The sequence below is a fragment of the Lepidochelys kempii genome, chromosome 25, assembly GCF_965140265.1.
Source record: "Lepidochelys kempii isolate rLepKem1 chromosome 25, rLepKem1.hap2, whole genome shotgun sequence".
Classification (NCBI taxonomy): domain Eukaryota; kingdom Metazoa; phylum Chordata; order Testudines; family Cheloniidae; genus Lepidochelys; species Lepidochelys kempii.
In genome coordinates, this window is record NC_133280.1 from 14138936 (window position 1) to 14159541 (window position 20606).

A 20606-nucleotide genomic window follows, 5' to 3' on the forward strand; every position below is an offset into this window, starting at 1 on the left:
CCCCTAGTGTCAGGGCTGAGCACAGCCTGGGGCATGGGGGCTGTTTGACCCCTGCAGCCTTTGCTAGGTGTGCGTCAATGAGTCCATCGAGGTGAATGGGGTTTCTGTTCTCTGCAGGGGAGAAGGGTCTCGCCCCAGCGTGGGGAGATGGTGCCGAGGGCTCAGGGAGGAGGCTGGCTGGGACCAGAAGGAGGATTAGATTCTGGGATATTAGACAAGCAAGTCCCGTTTGAACAGTCCCCCTACAGAACCTCTAGGTGGCATGAACAAGCCCAGTCCCCTGGTTTTGACCTTCCACCCCATCGTGGATCATTTCTGAGCTGGAGAGATCAGTTGTGCTGCTCAGGACTTAAACTGGGGTCTGCGTGATGCCTCCTTTTGCCGCTGGGGCCAGTTAGAAGATGGCCACATCCTTGTAGGCTGCACCCGTCCCCAAGGGCTGCCTGGCCTCGCCCGAAGCCGTTCCCCCAGCTCGTGAATGATTAAGACACCGTATTGCTAGGTCGTGGCACCCAAGAGGGAACATCTACACTGCTGCTTTCAGCCCCGTAACTAGGGTGACCAGATGTCCCAATTTTATAGGGACAGTCCTGATTTTTGGGTCTTTTTCTTATATAGGCTCCTATTAGCCCCCACCCCCGTCCCGATTTTTCACACTTGCTGTCTGGTTGCCCTACCCATAATGCAAACCGGAGTCTGTAGACCCAGGCTCTGAGACTCGCTGCTGCGGGGGGGTTTGCAGTGTAGGCGTAGCCAGTGACTAACATGCTTGACTTGACCATCTATGTAGACGCAATTACAATATATCTATCTATCTATCTCCATACACCCCCCCTCCATCAAGCTATTTATCCATTCCCATACACCCCATCTATCTATCTATCTATCTATATCCATACACCCCCTTCTAGCTATCTAGCTATCCATTCCAATACACCCCCTCTATCTATCTATCCCCACACCCCCCCATCTATCTATCTATCTATGTAATATACATACCTATACATATAAAACCACCCCAATTCTATAGATGGAGATGCTGGGATTTTCAAAGGGGCCTAGACCCCTAATTGCCACTGATTTGTTATCAACCGGGGTTATTACGGTAGTGCCTGAAGGCCAGCTGGGAATAGAGCCCCACTGTGCTAGGAACTGCACCAATATGAAGCAAGGGGTGGTCGGCGCTCACAGTCTAACTAAAACGAGACAGGCCCAAGGTCTGTGACCCCCAGGAAGGGCTACAACCCACACGCAGAGGTGGCAGCAAGCAGCATATTGATGCCATGTTTTCTGGAGGGTGGCAGTGGGTTAGTTTGGAGATCAGCTACTTGGAAAGCAAAGGGGGCTGCGCAGGTGTGGAGAGAAGCTCAGAGCTGGAGCAAACAATGCAGAGCAGTGAAAGTCCAGTCAGAACTGTGGCAAGTTCTCTGGATATTCACAGCTCCCTGCTCCGGCTGCCCTAGGCAGCCGATTCCACTACAGTCGTCTCCCAAGGCCGGACGGCAGCTGAGGGAAACGCGTGGCCCTCACACCCTTTGCTCGGGGAGTTTGTAAGTGACTAGCTCAAGGCCTCAGTGGCAGAGCAAGCATTCGAACCCCCTGCCCTTGTGCTTGTCCCACCTCCAGGCCACCCTGCTTGACCAGCTTGTTTATCTGCCGCCCTACCGAGGCGTTTCTAAGGCTGCCCGTCACTGCGGTCTCCGGCCGCCTGCCCTGCATTGGATCCTTCCTCCGCCATGTATAGCCAGAAGCCCTACGACAGCCCGCCCACCGGCTACGGCCCCCCCGGCGACGGCTACGGCTACGACATCCACTCCCCCGCCCCGGGCTCCTTCTACATTGAGGACGTGCCGCAGTATTTTTACAAGTGGAACTCTCCGCCCGGCGTGGTGAGGATCCTGGAGGCCCTGGTCGTCCTGCTCTGCATCACCATCTTCGCCTGCGTGGCCTCTACGCTGGCCTGGGAATACAGCTACGGCTACGGGGGCATGTACGGGAGCGGGCTAGGGAGCTACTACGGGTCTGGCTATTATGGCGGAGGGATGGGCTACGGGGGCTACGGCGGCTACGGCGGCTATGGAGGCTACTATGGCGGGATGACCAACCCGCGGGCAGCCAGCGGCTTCATGATCGCCATGTCGGTATTGTGCTTCATCGCACTGCTGGGGTTCTTCGTGGCCAGCGTCACCAAGTCCAGCAGCGCCCGCTCCCGCAGGTTTTACCTGGCGGTCATCGTGGTGTGCGCCATCCTGGCCTTTGTCATGCTCATCGCCTCCATCGTCTACATCATGGGCGTCAACCCCCGGGCACAAATGACCGGCAATTACTACTACAGCCCCATGCTGACCATGTGCAACCAGATGTACTCCTCCGGTGGAGCCTACATGAACCAGTACCTCTACCATTACTGCACCGTGGACCCGCAGGAGGTAAGATGGGCACTGCTTGCGTTTTCCCTTCAGCTTTCCTTCTTTTCTCTCTTTCTCCTTCCTTCCACTTCCTTTCTGCCTTTTCTCTCTTTCTCCTTCTTTTCTCTCTCCTTCCATTTTGTCTTCATCCTTCGTCGACTTTCTCTTGGAGCTGCTCAGAAAACGGGGTGACTGTTTTGGGGAAATGTTAATGTCCGTTTAGTCCTGGTTTGTTTAAAATGTGAAATGATCTACAGAGGGGTTTGAAAATTTCCTACCGTTTCGCTCGCTCGCTCGATTTCACAGATGAACAGGATGAAATTTTGGACAGAATATTCGTGGAAACCCCCCATTTGTTTTGGGTTTTTTGTTAACATTTTAAAATTTTGCTTGGAAGTGTTGGCATTTCCCAGCCAGTCAGTACCTCCATAGCCATCGGCTGTAACTGCTACTTTCCCTTTTCCACTAGCCATAGGTGCGCTTCTCCAACTTTCCTCAGCTAAGAGCAGTTCCTGGTGACTAGCGTCAGCTGCCCTTGGCTCGACACAGGGTGTCACCAAGGCTAGGAGGACGGAGCTGAGGACAGGGAAATTCAAGGCTCAATACCGGAGGTGCTTTCTCGTGGGCGAAGCTGTGGAGCAATCTCACAGGGGAACGGTGGAGACCCAAGTAGTTGGGCCTTCTAAATCCAGGTTGGGCAAAGTATGAGAAAAATCCTGCTTTGGCGGGTGGATGGGCTAGCCCAGAGGGTTGCAAACTGGCCCCTGGCCCAGGGGGGAGCTGGCCGCTGTCATGGTGCTGACTCATTCGTCCTGGGTTTTGCAGCTGAAGGAGGGTCAGAGCTGATGGGAGAGGGAGCTGAAGGAAAAGCATGTGGTTATTTTTCCATTCAACCAATGGCTTTAGTTGACAGGAGTGAAATAGGATCATGAAAGGGATGGGAGGGCAATCCCTTTATTAAGCTGTGGTCCCCACTATGGGAAAGTTCGGTAAACCCTGGACTAGACCATCTCCTGGCTCTTTTCCATCTCTACCCATTTTCTGGGATTTTCCAAACCCTCTGTTCTGATCAGCTCAGAGCTCTGCTCCCCTCTCCCCTCCTTGAGCCGTCCTGGTGCAACGATTTGTACAGTTTAAAACTCTACAGCTATGAACCAAGTGCCACGGACAGTTGCTGAAAGTTGGGTTTTGCCTTAGTCGGTTTCCCTTGATCCCAGTGGGTCAGGTGGTCACGGCCTCAAAGTCTCTAAGTCCTGGGAGAAAGCTGATGGAAAAGATTTGCTGTAATGTCTTTGTAATAGTTACTATGGATTGATACCATTGAATCCCCATTGGCTACAGCAACGGTTCTGCAGAGCTACACGGGGATCACCGATAGCAGCATCTAGCAGTCTTCGATTGCCAAGACCGATGAGTCCACTGCAGGCTCCCCTTAGACCAGTGCTGGGGTGCGTTGTAGCCCACTAGCACCTAGACACCCCAGCTGAAGTCAGGGACCCTATGTGCCAGGCGCTGCACAGATGCACAGTGAGAGACAGGCCCTGCACCAAAGAACTCAGTCTGAATAAATGAAGGAAGGCTCATTCACCCCATTTTACAAAGGGGGAAACTGAGGCCCAGACAGACACACAGCAGAATCTGCAGCCCAGTTATTTATCATAAATGTTTGTATAGCCCACATTACTGTAGTCTCTGAGCTGAGCACCTCCCAGTATTTAATGGATTTATCCTCACACACTCCTAGGAGGCAAGGCCTGGCTGTCATCGCCATTGAATGGAGGGGAAACTGAGGCACAGAGTGGCTGAATGACTTGGCTAAGGGTCACACAGGGACCCTGTGGCAGAGCTGGAAGCTGAATCCAGGTCTTCCAAGTCCGAGGCTAGTGCCCTGATCACTGAACCTTCCTTCTTCTAAGCTAAGAAGCGCCTCTTTCAGCTCAGAATAAACTCAGGTCTCCTGACTCCCAGTCCACTGCTTTAGAATCATAGAATATCAGGGTTGGAAGGGACCTCAGGAGGTCATCTAGTCCAACACCCTGCTCAAAGCAGGACCAATCCCCAATTTTTGCCCCAGATCCCTCAATGGCCCCCCCAGGGATTGAACTCACAACTCTGAATTTAGCAGGCTAATGCTCAAACCATTGAGCTATCCCTCCCCCCCTTAACCACAAGCCCACCAGCCACGTGCTTTGTCCAGGTCTAGCCCCCAGGATGTAACACGGTGCAAAACAGCTTTATAAAAATCTCCTTCATTTGCTGCTCAATTACTCTGCTGGGCTTGGTCGGTTTTCTTATTGCCACTGTGCAGCTAACTGGGATCTCTGCTTGCTGGCCCTGGCTCCGGAGTCAGAGCTCTAGGCTGTCTGTTGGATAGAAGGCAGCAGAATAGTAACAAACAAGGTGTCTGTGAAGTCAGTTTTGGTCTGGAGAGAAACAATTGCAGCGATTTAAGCAGCAAGCTGGGCGGGGCTGCCGATACCATGCCGTCTGCATTCCGGCCACCTGAAATCCAGAGGCACGTAGAGCTACGCACTTTGCTGCATATTTCCTACTAAAAACAAGCCGTGCTGCACTTGCCTGATGCATGGACCAGATGTGACCTAATCTGTCATTCCCCCCATGTCTAATATCTATCAAACTTCAACATTCTTACTAGGGCCCTATGGGAAATTCTGAGGAGTCTCCCTCTCTCACACACACCAAAATGCAAGGATTTGAACCCCTTCTCCTGGAGCAAAAATCATACAGAGAATAAGTAGCCCCTGTTTCTGCTGCTCTCGGCCATGTGTCCTTAGGAGAAGATTGTTGGTTGTTTCAGCATGCAGCAGGGAGTGAGGACTCCTGGGCTCTTTTCCTGGCTCTGTGGGGCCTTGCAAAAGTCATTTCCTCTCTTGCCATGTGCCTCAGTCTCCCAGTCTGTAAAATATGAGGGCATTGGATCCCTGTAGCTTGCAAAGTGCTTTGGCATCACCTGGTTCCTTTTTGGTTCTTGAGCTGGGCCCAGTCCCGGAGAATGAAACCCCAGAAAGCTTTGCCAGCTCGATTGTTTTGCTGACTTCCACACAGGATAAGATCATAGCAATGAGCAAAGCAGTGGCAGCCTCCCATGTGATTCCTGCTTTGTGCCAGGGACAGCTGGGGAAGCTGATTCGGTTTGTTGCCAGCACAGCCAATCCCTACCATTCCCCCTTTGAGTGCTGCTGGGTTTGTTCTCCGTCGCTTGGCAGTTCTTGTGAAGGAGCCGGTTCCAAAAGCCCTTGCCAACCCAAGAAGCTGCCTTTTCTTCTCTTCCTCCCCCTAAATCCTAATTCCAGGAAATTCCTCATCTGTCTCACTCTCTCTTCCTTGGGGGGACTCTTTTCTCTGATGTAACAATTATTTTCCCTCTATTTGATTTCCCCCCACCCTTTGGCACCTTCACATGGACTGGAATGACTTCTCCAGCTGTGCTAGCAGGAACGGGTGTCTCATTTCCTGCTAGTGGCCAATCCACATAGACGACAACAACCTACTGCTGCTATCAGCTGATGGAGTTCTTCCTTTAGCTTGAGTGGTAGAGGTCAGTGCTGCAGTGCAGAGAGTGGTGGGGTTGAACCAAGCTGATGGATGACATAAGGGTAATTTCCCTGACTCCCTGGCCAACGTGGGTTTTTTCCTCTCTTCTAGGCCATCGCCATTGTCTGTGGGTTCTTCATCGTCATTCTTCTCTGCGTGATTTGCTTCTTTGCTCACAAGACGCGTCACAAGATCTGGAAGTTTGGGAAGCCCAATATCTACTGGGACAAGCCACTCGCCTTCCAGGAAGGCCCCAACGTGGAGGAGTGGGTGAGTCTAGGATGGTGCAGGCTGCGGGTGGAGCAGATGAGTGATAGGGACTTTGAGGCTCCAACCTGCTCTGGCTAACTCAGGGCATTACTAACCAGCCCATCACCAAGGTGTCTAGCTGCAAGAGCTACCCTCAGGAGCCAGATTGGGAAACAAACAAGGGGAGGGACTCTCCTAAGCCCCATCCACTCATAGCGCCAAAATTGAGAGCCCTCAAAGTCAGCCGTCGCTCACAGTAGGTTGTGCAGATCTTTGTAGCATGATCCATCCTCATCTTCCTTTTAGCAGCAGGGAAATGTTGATGTTGGTAAATCGGAGAGGGGTCAGAGAAGAGCCACAAGAATGATTAAAGGCTTAGAAAACCTGCCTTATAGCAAGAGACTCAAAGAGCTCCATTTATTTAGCTCAACAAAGAGAAGGGTCAGGAGTGACTTGAAAACAGTCTATAAAGAATCTACACGGGGAACAAATATTTAATAACGGGCTCTTCAATCTAGCAGAGACAGGGCTAACACGATCCAATGGCTGGACATTGAAGCTAGACAAATTCAGATTGGAAATAAGGCATAACGTTTTAATGGTGAGAGTAATTAACTGTTGGAACAATTTACTAAGGGTCATGGAGGATTCTCCATCACTGACCATTTTAAAATCAAGATTTAGATTTGTTCTAAGAGAGATGCTGTAGGAGTTACTTTGGGAAGTTCTCTGGCATGTGTTATGCAGGAGGTCAGACTAGATGATCACAATAATTCCCTTCTGGCTTTAGGAGGTACGAATCTATAAATGGTTAACAATGTTGACTGTAGGTCACCGTCTGTAGGCTTCAGAGTTAACACTCCATTGTGGTCAATGGGGCATTATCTCTCTGATCTGCTCTTTCAGGCTGTGGGCAGATGTGGCTGGATTCGTCTGCTTCACATTTTAAGGTGATCTAGGCAACCATAAATGTCAGGGTCAGGTTAGGTTCTGGAGCAAAAGATGGACTAGGGCAAGTGCAGTGGCCTGGCAGGGACCGTGGCAGAGTGCTGTGCGCTCCCTGACGCACGTTATGAAATGTGCTATATAAGAACTAGGAATTATTACTTTTGTTCAGTGTTTGTACAGAACCTAGCACAACAGGATCCTGGTCCGTGGCTGTGGCTCCGGCCTACTTCAGAAATTAAAATAAATAACAATAACAATAATATCATGTAGCAATGAGTTCCATGGGTTAATTTTATATATTAGTGGAGGGGGGATGTAGTTCCTTGCATCTGTTTTAAATGCCTTGTTTTTTCCATTTGCTTTTGGGTCTCTTTGTTGCTCAGATATGAGTAACAGGGTGTAGAGAGCAGGGCTGGTCCAAGCTATCTCGAATGTACCAAAAGATAAATAAAACAGGATTGGATCAGATAGGCTGTGAGCCTGGAACCAGCAACACGAAGGGTTTTTGTTCTCTTCCCCTTTGTCTACTGAGTGCTTGAAAGATGTTTGCTTATGATATGATTTAGTTTCACCCTCGTCAATGATTAACCGGGCAGCTCTTGCCACACAGGGTTTCGCCTGGCACATCTCAAACGGCCACGGTGTTCTGGTCCGTCGCTTGGCGCCAGGTCACATCTGGTTGGCAGTGGGGTTGGGCGAGTGGGGTCACAGGCACTTGGGGATGGGGTGGGGGAGCAGGGTTGGTTGTTGGGGTGAAATTTCACACCAGGGTAAGTGCTGGGCTCCGCTTAAGCCTGGGAAATTCATCTCTAGGCGGGGGGCTGGCGGGCGGTCTTAGCACCACTTACATCCCATTTACACCCATGCCAAGGAAGCAAAGGGTTCTGGGATTCCCAGCCATGGGTGTAGTGGTACCGTGGGGTTGCGCTGGGCTTCTGCCCAGGGTGAAATCCCCCAAGGGCCATCAGAGCAATCACCCCTCTCCCCTCCGCCTCCCCAGTGCATCCCTGCCGCTCAGCGTGCGCGTCTGATGCCTAAAAGCCTAACGCAGAGTGACAAGCCCTCCAGGGCGCTGCTGGGCCAGGGCATATGGCAGTTGGCATCCCCTCCACTGCATGGCATGACCCAGAAAAGCAGCCATCTCCGCATCAGGGAGCTGAACAGCGCTGACAAACCTAGCTGTGGGGAAATTAACACAGTCAGAGCAGTCGCTGGAGGAAGACTTGTCCGCAGCAGGAGCCTCCTTTGTTCTGTTTGGGGTCTTGTCCTGCTCTCGTAACTAGGGTCTGAGCGTCGCCCAGGCATGTCCTAAGTGACGTGTACCGTGTTTAAGGGCTGGGCTGTGACCTTCGAAAGGAGAGTTAACCACCAAATCAGCGCTTCTCACAAGGGCAAGGAGAGAGCGCGACTGTCAGAGTCGTAGGCAGCGCGGCCTAGGGGTTAGAGCTGGATGGGGCTCGGGAGCCAGGATGCCTGGGTTGTAGTCACAGCTCTGGCAGGGAGTGTCTAACAGCGCAAGCAGGGCTGGCAGCATTGAGTCCGGGCAGGGGTCAAGGGCTCAATAATGTGTGGAACTGAACAAGACAAGTTCTTCCCAGACTGGGCTCTGCAGGTGGGAGCTGGGATTTCCCCTCATCCCACTCAGGATCAGCTCCCAGGTCCCCCTGGGGTCCCCCCCCCCAGGATCAGCTCCCAGGTTCCCCTGAGATTCCCCCACTGACTCTAGATCAGCTCCCAGGCCCCCCTGAGATTCCCCCCCAGGATCAGCTCCCAGGTTTCTCTGTATCTTTGCTCATGTGGGAAGGAAGGTGGGAGAGAGACTGACTTAGCCAGGGAATGAAGCTTTTTTCTCCAAAGATCCATCAGATCCCAGACAAGTGACAATTTCTGCCCCCCAGCAAGAGGCTCCAGCTAACAAGCCACAAAGGGCCAGGAAGAAAGGAAGGGTGAAAGGGGAAAACATCTGGCTGTCTAGGATTCAGTCTAAACAAATGCCCCCGCCCCTCCCCATTTCCTTAACCTCCAGGAGCAGATGTGGCCGCATTCCCTCTTTGCCTGCACCTCTCTTGCGTCACCAACCCAGCACCTCTCGGCCTGGAGGCCCAGTGCTAGGAAATGCCTTTGGCCTGAGGTCAGGGACTAGGATGCGGGGAACGTTAAGGGGCCGGGGCCCTGCAGCTGCGAGGCTGCATAGAGCAGAGGCAGACGTTCATGCTCCGATGGGCAGGGGAGGGAGCGGCCTACATTATTCAGCAGCCGGCAGCATGGAGCAAAGACAGCTTCCACGGGTGGCTGGGTGGACGTGAGGAGAGGAAGGAAGGAGTTAACGAGTGCATCTGCTATCCAGGGAGTGAATTGCAAGCAGGGGCAAACTTAAGGCGTTTAGAAAAGATCTGACTGGAGCAGAGGGGCAACTAGCCAAGGACAGGGGAGAATCAGGCATGCCGTTTATGAAACCTGTTCTGTTTGATCGTTCTGCCTACATGTGCCAATCCCTTGGGCTTAACAGTCTGTCCCACCTTGTAGTTCACAGTGACACTCCAAGTACCTTTTCCTGCCCTGAAGAAGAGCTCTTGAAAGCTTGTCTCTTCCACAAGCAGGAGTTGGTCCCATAAAAGATATCTCTTAACCCCCCGCCCTTTCGCTCTCATTTCTATCGATCTCGCTGATCACCGGCCTCAAGAGCTCAATCGTCCCATATCCGGTCTCCCAGAAAAATCACACAATTGGCTTAAAAACTAAGAGATTTTGTTTAAAAATGAATTTTGGTTGCTTTTGGTTTGCCTTCTGGTTAGTGAGCTGCTGGGGGGCACGCAGGGTGTGTGCTCAAGCTTTCCTCCAAAAGCATGAAGGTTAAAAAATGACTTTTAAAAAAAGGAGATTCTCCCCTAATCCCCTGATTCCAGGCGCTGGAGCTTTAGGAGAAACATGAGGTGTTGAGAGAGTTGGCAACACTGTATCTATCTCTCTATATCATCTTCTCCACATGATGCAAGTAGAGATTGCTTGCTTGCTCGCTTTCTTTCAGAGACCCTGATGAACTCAGTCTAACACTGTTTTACCATCTCCTTCCCGGCCCCCGGTGAATGTTATTCCCATTCATACATTAACTATTTACTGATTATTTAAAAATCTGTTCTGTTGGGATGCCCTCTTTAGCAGATGCCTGGTGGAAGTGGAAGAGGATGTACGTGGGGGGCTGGGCCGGAAGGCTATATCAAGGTCACAACTTCTAAAGCTATGGTTCCCCTGTTTAGAGCCAGATTTTAATACTTTGTTTTTGTAACTTTCTGCTAAGTAGTGTCCTACTGCACAACTGAGGTCAATGGGCCCACTGGCTGCGTGAGGCATTGTGTCCAGCATGAGGAAGATTGTGTGAATACAGTGGAAGGATTGCCTAGTGGTTAGGGCACTGGCTTGGGAAGGTGAGGGGTCATTTCTCTGCCACAGACTTCTTGTGTGACCTTGGGTGAGTCACTTAATCTCTGGGGCCTCAGGGGCCTATCTAGAGAGGAGACAGCATTGCCTAGTGGGTGCAGCCCCAGACTGGGACCCAGCAGTGTTGGGTCCTCTTCTTGGCCCTGCCACTGGGTTGCTGTGTAACCTGGGGCATGTCACTTCCCATCTCTGTGCCTCAGTTTCACCATCTGCAAAATGGGGATAGTGGTCCTGCCCTCCTCTGTAAAGCCCTTGGAGATCAGCTGATGAAAAGTGCTATGTAAGCAGTAGGTGGTATCTGTACAATGGACATAATTGCATTTCCCTAACTCACGGAGGGTGGGGGTGAAGATAAATCAATATGTTAAGGATTGGGAGGTGCTCAGATCCTACAGCACTGCGGGTCCTAGATGTACATAAAACAGATGGGCAGAATTTGACCCTGTAGCCTGCCGTCTGTACAAGAGCAAAGCCTGAAAGAACCGAAGCACCCTGGACGTGACCAGTTTCCCAGCTCTGGGCGTTTCCACGTTCCTCCCAGCTCGGTTTATTTACTGAGCAGGTCACCCCTGGGAGGCATTTCCTGAGTTCTGGTGGAAGCGTCTCCTGCATGGGCTCTGTAGGGACCCAGGTCAGGGCGGCGCTGCCCAGAACGGCATATCCTCCCTTTGTCAGTCCCAGGGATGTCTGGGGAGGGAAGGGTTAGTGCTCTCCAGGTGGCTGAGTCCCTGTGATTTATTGTAAGCGAGGTGAGCAAACACCCCTGGGAAAGGGAACTGGCCCCGTGGCGTGCTGGCACAGGGGAGTTCGGGAGGGGAAATTCCCACCCAAACCACCTGTTCCCTGGCACTGAGCGCAGCCACTCCCCTTCCTGGAGAGCCTTGTATCTCCTTCGCTCTGCTCCTGCAGCTCCCAGACCTCAAACAGCCAGGAGCTGGGGGCTGGGGGAAGGTGTCACCCAACAGCCCCACGGCTTTGTTCTCCACTGCAGGTTGTGGGGGCTGGCTCCTGGGGGTGGGGCATAGCAAGCCAGGTCAGCTAGGCCCTGGAATGGGGGGGTAGGTCACACAATTTAGCCCCATTCCTCTGTGCCTGGGACTTATCCACTGGCACCCACCCATCCCTCTGGTCTCTGCTGCTGGGCCGGCAGGTTGCGGGATCGTGGGGCCCGGTGGTGCCAGCTGCCTCTCACCCAGCCTGCAGGGTGGGGCTGGTTAAATGGCAGGGGAGGTGTTTGCCAAGTGCTGATTTAGCTTATCAGCCCCTCGCACTGTGATAAGGGGGTTGGGGCTGCGCACACGGGAGGCAGAGAGCCGGGATCTGGGCGGTGGTTCCCTATGCTCTCGATCCCAATCCCAGCTCCGGGGCCCTGCAGACCGGAGGAGGGTTGGGCTGCATTAGCGGCCCCTGGTTTGGTTTTCTGTGTGCCTTTGTGTGACGGTGACCAGGAACGAATAGAACTGGCTGGGCCAGCGTCCCCCTCACGGCTCTGCCAGAGCTCCTCGCACAGTGCAGACCCCCAGCCCCTGTTACCCCAGCCCTGAGCTCCACCACCACCCTGCTCTGCCAGCGTCCCTGAATCCCGACCCACAGCCCCTTGTTATACAGCCCTGGGCTCCCCGCCTCCCCGCCTGCTGATGCTGCTCAATCCCGACCTCCCATCCCCCTGTTATCCCCACCCTGAGCTCCCCCCTCCCACACAGCTCTGCCAGTGTCCCTAAATCTCAACCCCCTGCTCTCCTGCCCCCCCAGCCTCCCTCAGCGGTGGGCTGCCGTTTGGGCCCCACTGTGTGCACCCTGCGGACTGCCCCGAGGCCATCACCAGGCCTGAAGTTGAGACCAAGGTCACGCCTGGCCCTGACTCTTGCTAAGGTGGAGCTAAGGGCAGAGCGTGACCCCAGCATCACGCCCAGCCCCCCCCCCCAAGGCCGCACGCGGGCACAGAGGGAGCCGAACGCCTCTGGCTGCTTTTCAGGTGAAGAACGTTGCAGAGGGGGCTAGCATGCCCGATGAGATGGCCACGCTGGCCTACTCTGAGAAGCCAATGAGCCCTGTCAACGCCCCGGCCAGCGCCTACGGCTACCCGCGCAAGGAGAACGGCTACTATGCCCCCGAGGCCTACAACCCCGGAAGGTGAGTCCGTCCCAAGGGCTGGGAACCCAGGGTCCCTTTGTATCCAGATCTCCCACCCGGGCCTCCGGCAGACTCTTCCCCCAGCTCAGCTGGGCTCACGGTGCTCGGGAGCCACTGGTTTGACGAAGTAACGTACCCGGTGGGTCTAGTGGTTAGAGCCCAGGGCTCGGACTCATTGGGTTCAGGGCACAGCTCTGTGGGACCTTGGGCAAGGCCCTGCATCTCCCTGGGCCTCATTTCCCAGACATCTGCAGACTGGAGGATAACGGTCTGAGGCTGTGAGCTCTGGGGCAGGGGCTCTCTCTCACTGCGTGTCTGGGCAGCAGCCGGCCCGGCGGGGTCCTGAGCTCACACTGCTTCACTGCTGCTGGTAGGAAAAGGTGTCCAAACCGATAACGGTGCCCATGTGGGGAGCGCGCTCCCGGTTTCACTCAGACCTGCCGCCTTCCCATGCTGCCAGCCCCCGGTCACCCGCAGCAGCTGGGGCGCTCTAGCCCAGGGGTTTCCCTGTGTCCCGCCTGGATGGATGAGCAGTTTGGGGAGGTCTCAGGCTGAGAATCCCGGCTCTAGGCTGAGCCCCGTGTCCACACACACCCCTCCCAGCTCTCCTGCCCGTGTGGTCAGTGATCAGCCTGCCAGGACCTTCAGCACCAGCACCCTGGAGGAGAGGGGGAGGGAGAGCTCCAGCAAGCCCGCCGCCCGGCGTGGGAGGAGAAGGAGGCGCAACCCCGAGCTGGACGAGTCCCAGTACGAGACGGACTACACCACAGCCATGGAGTCCAGCGACGAGCGGGACAAGGACGAGTGGGGCAGGTGAGGGGCTCGCTCTCCCCGGCGCATCCATCAGTGACCCCTGGCTGCCTCTGCAGGGCCGCATCTACTGGGGCCATCCCCCAGAAGGGTGTCTAGCACCAGAGATCGCTGCTGTTAACATCAGAGGCTGGGCCACAGGGGGAGGGGCTGACCCATGGCCAGGCACAGTCATGCACATTGGAAAACACAATCCCAACTATGCATATAAAATGCTGGGGTCTAAATTAGCTGAAGAGAGAGATCTTGGAGTCATTGTGGATAGTTCTCTGAAAACATCCACTCAATGTGCAGTGGCCGTCAAAAAAGCCAACAGAGTGTTGGGCATCATTAGGAAAGGGAGAGATAATAAGACAGAAAATATCATGTTGCCTCTATATAAATCCCTGGTAAGCCCACAGCTTGAATACTGCGTGCAGATGTGGTCGCCACATCTCAAAAAAGATGTATTGGGATTGGGAAAGGTTCAGAAAAGGGCAACAAGAATGATGAGGGGCATGGAACAGCTGCCATATGAGAAGAGATGAATCAGACTGGAACTTTTCAGCTTGGAAAAGCGACGACCAAGGGGGGTATGATAGAGGTCTATAAAATCATGGCTGGTGTGGAGAAAGTAAATAAGGAAGTGTTACTGACTGCTTCTTATAACACAAGAACTAGGGGTCACTGAATGAAATTAACAGGCAGCAGGGTTAAAACAAACAAACAGAAGTATTTTATCACCCAACGCACAGCCAACCTGTGGAACTCCTTGCCAGAGGATGTTGTGAAGGCCAAGTCCATAACAGGGTTCAAAAAAGAACAGATAAACTCATGGAGGATAGGTCCATCAATGGCTATTAGCCAGTCTGGGCAGGGATGGTGTCTCTAGCCTCTGTTTGCCAGAAGCTGGGAGTGGGTGACTGGATGGATCACTTGATAATTCCCTGTTCTGTTCATTTGCTCTGACAGCAGCCAATGCCAGGTGCCCCAGAAGACAAGATACTGGGCCAGATGGACCTTTGGTCTGACCCAGTATGGCCGTTCTTATGGTCTTATGTTATGCCATGCAGCTGAACCAGGATGGGGATCCAGGCTGCCCCATTTGGCCTGTGGGGGAGGGCTACTCCATGGGAGGCGGGAGGGGGATCTGGTCACGCCAGCTTCACTGACATTTTGACAAGGTGTGCTGGCATCCCGATGTGATGTCATTGTCACGGCAGTGATGTCACCATGTGCTGTGGCAGCCCCATCTGGGGGACGCCTGCATTCCTCCCCCGTCAGACAGGCCGGTGACACAGCCCTCCTGTAATTCCAGTAAGCACCTGCCATCTCCCTGGATGTGGGTGCAAGAACAACGCTGCATGGAAATAAATTGCAATGATTTGGGGGTGCAGGGGAGCGGGGCTCCAAACTCGAGGCACCTTGAACCTGGTTCCCAGAGACTCGGCCCTTCAGCTCCAGAGCACCCCACCCCCCGCTGAGTCCCCAATCTAATCTCTCTCTCTCTCCTTCTCCTCCTGCCGGGCAGCGTGTACCCCCCAATCACCTCGGACAGCATTCGCCAGGAATACAAGCAGGAGTTCGATGCTGACCTCAAGCACTACAAGCAGCTGTGCGCCGAGATGGACGACATCAACGACCAGCTGAACCAGCTCAGCAAGCAGCTGGACGGCTTGTCGGAGGACAGCCCACAGTACCAGGTCAGGGTGGGGCCAGGCTGGGGCTGTGCTTTACCGACTGACACGGAGTCTGTAGGGGTTGTATCACAGTAGCCCCTCTAGGGCTCAGCAGAACTCAGGGTCCCGTTGTGCCTGGCGCTGCACAGACCCCAAGAGCCCGGCCCAACTCCGAAGCGCTCACAGGCTCAACAGACAAAGGGGGCATTGTCGCCCCATTTTGCAGCCAGGGTACTAAGAACCAGAGAGATTCAGTGGCAGAGGCAGGAACTGAGCTTAGGTCTCCTGATTCCCAGCCCAGTGCCTTATCTACAGGGCATCCTTCCTGCTACTTCACCCCCCTGCAGAGGGGCCAGCACCAAGCTGGAGCCCCACTCAAGGGGCATGTAGGTCTCATCTGATAGCTCATGCTCATCTATTTTGTTCAGGGACCCACCCTGCCCGTGTGGAAGCTGACAGGAAATTTTGCCCAGTCAGTGGGAGCTGGAAGACATTCTTCTTCTCCTTCCCTAGCTCCAGCCCCTGCCCAGCCCATCCTGATTCCACCAGCATGCAGTGATGGGCTGCCTTGGGAAGACTGCCTTTCGGCAACGTGGCTGGCTTTCCATACAGTAGCCTGAAAGGGTTTCTTTGTCAGCCCCCGCCTGGCACCATCACCTGTGCTCCCTCGTTAGGTACACTGCCGAGTGATGGCTCTGGAATAATTATCTGCTGTGCACATAACATGGCCCTCTCCTCCTGGTTTTTCTTTTTCAGGGAGTCGCCGAGGAATACAACCGGCTGAAAGATTTAAAACGGGTGAGTCTCCAAAACCCAGCTTGTCTTTAGCCACTTGCCTCTGTGTTTATTCTGTCTGTCTGATCTCCCTTAAGGATTTGTGTGTCTGTCCATTCCCCTAGCTATTCAAATAGCATCCCATAGTGAGTGTCCTCAGCCAAGGGCTTAGCCGTTCAGCATTTCCCACTTCAGCAGCCTTAGAACTTGTCTACACACGCAAGCGGCACCGGCTTAACTTAAATCGCTTTCCAACCCAGACATGGTTAAACCACTGAAAGCCCCTATGTGCAGGTATGGATATCAGTTTGAATATAGTTCTGTCGGTTTAGCTGAATGCCTGTCAATTTCCCTAGGTGAACGAAATCATCAGAGTGAGGCTTAAACTGATTTCAGGGTGTCCACACACAATGTTGCACCAGTTTTATCTGAATCGGTTTAAAATCTCATGTTGAGTTAGAGCGGGGCAGCTCTGTGCGTGTAGACCAGGCCTGGGGGTGATTGTCTTTTTTCCCCTTTTCAGTGAATTTGTTGCTCCCATGAAGGGGGCTGGACTGAGAGCCCAGAGCTGGAGTTCTGTGCTTCATCCCAGGGCAGGGGCAGCATAGGGTGACCAGACAGCAAATGTGAAAAATTGGGACAGGAGGTGGGGGCTAATAGGAGCCTATATTAAAAAAAAGACCCAAAAATCGGGACTGTCCCTATAAAATCAGGACATCTGGTCACCCTAGGGCAGCATGGCTTTAGTGCGTGTGTAGCCAGTGATGTAACCGATCCCAGAGCTGGAAGGCCCCGGCTAGGGGTGGGAGGCTAGCTCCGCTCTGTGTGCCCAATCCTGAGCATTGCTGTGTACACGCCGTTCTCACTGAAGTCAGTGGGAGCCGCACCCCCCAGAATCAGGCCCCCATTCCCTAGTCTGGGCTGGGTGGGGGGAAAGTCCCATGCAGTGTGTGCTTTTGTGACAGCCACCCTCTTGGCTGTCATAAGGGGGATTGAACTGGGGACCTCCGGAGCTAAACGTAGGAGCTGCTACAGCTTGAGTGAAAGCTCCCTGGGTGGAGGGGAGGCGGGCGGGCATTGTAACAACTCCTGTCCTCACTCCAAGGGGGTCTGTAACACACGCCCACCAGTGGGTTACACTCTGTAATGTGGAGACTGGTCATCTAGGACCCAGGCGATGAATGTGCTTGACGTGGCCCAGGAGCCATCAGCTGGTTAAAAACTGCCAACCCTTCCGTACCTGGGTCAGAGTCAAACACATGACCTGGAGTGCAATGCCCTGCCACCCTTCGCAGTGCCCCTGAGCTGGCTGGTTTGGTGTTGGATTACGCTCTGTGGCACAGCTTGAAATCCAACATGCTTCAGTGAGCTGAGACGGAGGAAAAACACCTCCTGCTTTCAGAGTTGTCTAGACGGCACCGTCCAGTGCCAGCCTTGGCCTCCTACAGCCTGCGGCATGGCCAGGGGGCCTTCTTCACTCAGCCGATCTGCTCTCCGCTGTGGGGACCTGGCAGGCCTGCGGAGCTCACTGGCTTTGGATTAAGAACAGGAGGACTTGTGGCACCTTAGAGACTAACCAATTTATTGGAGCATGAGCTTTCGTGAGCTACAGCTCACAGACTAACACGGCTGCTACTCTGAAACCTGGCTTTGGATTATTCCCTTGAGCCCTGCAGAGCCAGCCCAGTGGCATGAGGGGGTTCCACTGGGGTTCATACATCCCAAAGGACTGCTTAGTTCCAGTTGCAAAATCTTTATTAGCGGGGAGCGTGCACGAGGCAAGAAGAAACCCAGCGCGCCTCTGGGATCCCAGGTTGCTTTTGCAGCACAGGCCGCAAAGGATAAAAAATATCTCTGTTCACTTGCAAAGGGAGGGGGTCTAAGCTGGGATCACAGTCAACACGTGGGGCTTGAACTCAGAACCTTAAATATTAAGTACCAGATTTTCAAAGGGGACGAGCGCTCATTTAAGCACTGAAGGGAGCAGTCCCATTGGGTGCTGAGCATTTTCTTAAATCTGGCCTCAGTTGTGGGCACTGAGCCCTTGAAAATCTGGCCATGAATTCTTAACATTTGCTCTCCAGAAGCATCAGCCTGTGCCACTTGAGCTAAAAACAGAACTCCATTAGCCGGTAGCAATGGGAGGCTCTTATCTTCTTATGCGGACCAGCCACTAGATGGCGATGCAGAACACTGAACCAGCTCCCACAATGCTTCGTGCTTCCAGAGCACAACTGCATTAAGGAGCCAGAGAGAATGGGCCCCCGTGTTCCCTGCGACGTGATTAACGCCTCCTCGTTTCTTGCTCTCGCTTCAGACTCCTGACTATCAGACAAAGAAAATGGAGAGCAAAGCTCTGCGGAACAAGCTGTTCCACATCAAACGCATGGTGAGCGATTACGATAAGATGAGAGGCTAGCGCAGAAAGCGGAATCCTTTGGAGGGGGAAGAAATTCTGTGTGTGATCAGCCGACTTCCCTCCACGAAGCGCTGCAAGAATGCCAAATACCTGGACTAAAAGCAGATTTCTTTTTGCTTTGTACACTCGTTTCAAAAGCAGAATCTCTCTCTCTTTGTGCTGTTTCCAAACCGAAACCCGACAGGTCTAAGTGAGCGGGGCGAGAGGGCGATTTTTAGAACAGAAATGAAACTCCAAGGAAGTTTGCGCTCTGGTTTGATTCCGGTGGGCCCTTATCTTGCAATGACCTAAGCAGAAATCCTGGCCCCATTGAAATCAGTGACTTCAGTGGGGCTAGGAGATCATCCTTGGTGCTTAAGTTTACGCATGCAATTCATGAATTTAATAGAACTGAGCATTAAGCATGCACCTGCGGTTGCTGCAGCATCGGCCCTTCGGTTTGTACATGTGTGCAGATGTAAATTTGTAAATACGTGGGTGTGTATATAAATTAGCCTTCTGTTTTATATGATCAAAGGGTGAGCCTCTCTGTAGCATGCTCACATGCTGGTCCCGATCCTGCAAGCCCTTACTCGCCCAGGTAGTCCCAGTGAGCTCAGTGGGACATCCCTCGTGAGCGAGGACCCTCGGTGGGTGAAATTCACCTCTGGGCAGAGGGATTTGTACAAGGCCTATGCACCACTGACCCCCCCCCCCGAGCACAGTAGGTGGAATGCTGGCCCCATTGACCTCTCTGGGGAGTGAGCTGTTACTTCAATAGAGCCCGGATTTCACTCCTTTCTGGGGACTTTGTGCTGCATAAGCCTGATGCTGGATCCCTGCCCAAGAAAGGCTTGCAGGATTGGGCCCGTGCTCTCTGGAAAGGCAATTAGCAAGGACTCCCGCTCCCTCTTAGATTACTGTCCTCGTTCCCCGCCATCCCCCGAGTCCCAATGTGATTCAAAGCCAGGAGCATGGGAGATCCGCAGCTGGAGCTCTGGAACCCAGGCATGTTTCACACTCCACACCAGCCTGCCGTAAGGAGCCCGTTCTAGCCAGCTGAGGGTGACGGCCTGTCTCCCACCACAGCAGCTGAGATGCGTGCAGTCAAGCTGGGTGTAAACACAGACCCAAGTTCCAGAGATTGTCCCAGCCCCTCACCTCCTGCCCCATTCTGCAGACGTGTCTCTTGTGGAGCTGACAACTGAGTTCGGCAGTGGATGCATTTCACCGGGATGAATAATACATAGGGAGCTCCTGAGTCACCCAGCGCAGGCAGCTCACACTTCTGACAACTTGACAAGCCAGCAAAAGCCAGGGTTTGGCCGCCCTCCCGCCAGAGCCCATGCTAGGCGTTCTGTGAGGAGATTTCACGCTCGCATGGGCATCCCGGTGCCAATCTTAGAATAGCCCCTACAGCTGCCATGGTTTTATAGCGCTGGACGGCACGGTGCGAACGTTTGAATGCAATTTCTTTTAACGCCACCGGCACTTCCTACGCCCGTGTGCTATTCTGTAGGGAACCGGTTGTGATGTCTGGGGTTGTTTTTTTTAATAAACTGTATCTATTGGTTTTAAATTTCAGCAGCTTGCTGAAAAATGAAACGCTTCCCCCTTTCGCTCCTGAAGCAGTGTGTGGCTTAGAGAAAAAGAATCTCTGTATGTTTTATGGGCTGCAGCCAGAGGCAGTGAGTGTTTTGCCGCTGGCCGGAGCACTATTTGGAGGTAGAAATTGGGCAAGGGGAGAGATGACAGCAAGTGCATTTGATGCAGTCCCTGCTGGCCTCCAGCCTGTCAACCCATTGCTGTCATGAGTTTATGCTCCTGACAGCCCATGTGGGAGGTGAGACTCATCATCCCTGGTTTGCCAGACCAGGCAGGACCCAAGGCCCAGAGTGCTGCAGTGACTTGGATGAGGTCACGCGAGGAGTTTGGGGCAGAGCCTGAAAAGTGAACCCCAACGTCCCCCAGCTCCGGCCAGTGCTTGAACCACAAGGCCAGCCATGCTCTGCCAGCAATGGGCTGGCAAAGTTCCCACCCCCAGCCCAGGGCTGCATTCTTATAGCTACTTCTTATAGCTGCATTCTTCTAACATGCCTTGCTGGGGGGCAGGACCTATACATTTGGCAGAGAGAAGCTGCTGGAACCCTGAAGTGGCCATTTGCCTGCTGCCAGCTGCCTCTTGCTCCCTGCCCGTGAGTACTGCTAACCCCAGGTGCTTCCCCTTTCACACAC

The 20606-nt window shown here is 53.5% G+C and overlaps 1 protein-coding gene across 2 annotated transcripts in view; it reads left to right on the plus strand.

Annotated features, from left to right (window-relative positions):
* The window catches only part of LOC140903349 (occludin-like), a 25850-nt gene extending 5888 nt beyond the window's left edge, over nt 1-19962 (plus strand). Inside the window, exons 2-8 of one of the 2 annotated variants that reach the window (XM_073324524.1) lie at nt 1627-2429; nt 6075-6233; nt 12574-12731; nt 13335-13544; nt 15052-15223; nt 15956-15997; nt 18291-19961. In XM_073324524.1, coding sequence (XP_073180625.1) covers nt 1737-2429; nt 6075-6233; nt 12574-12731; nt 13335-13544; nt 15052-15223; nt 15956-15997; nt 18291-18392 — 1536 coding nt within the window. In that variant the 5' untranslated portion in view covers nt 1627-1736 and the 3' untranslated portion in view covers nt 18393-19961. Of the gene's footprint in view, nt 1-1626; nt 2430-6074; nt 6234-12573; nt 12732-13334; nt 13545-15051; nt 15224-15955; nt 15998-18290 lie in introns of both variants that reach the window. The other variant, XM_073324525.1, reaches the window with a different exon arrangement.
* Nucleotides 19963-20606: the final 644 nt, after the last annotated feature.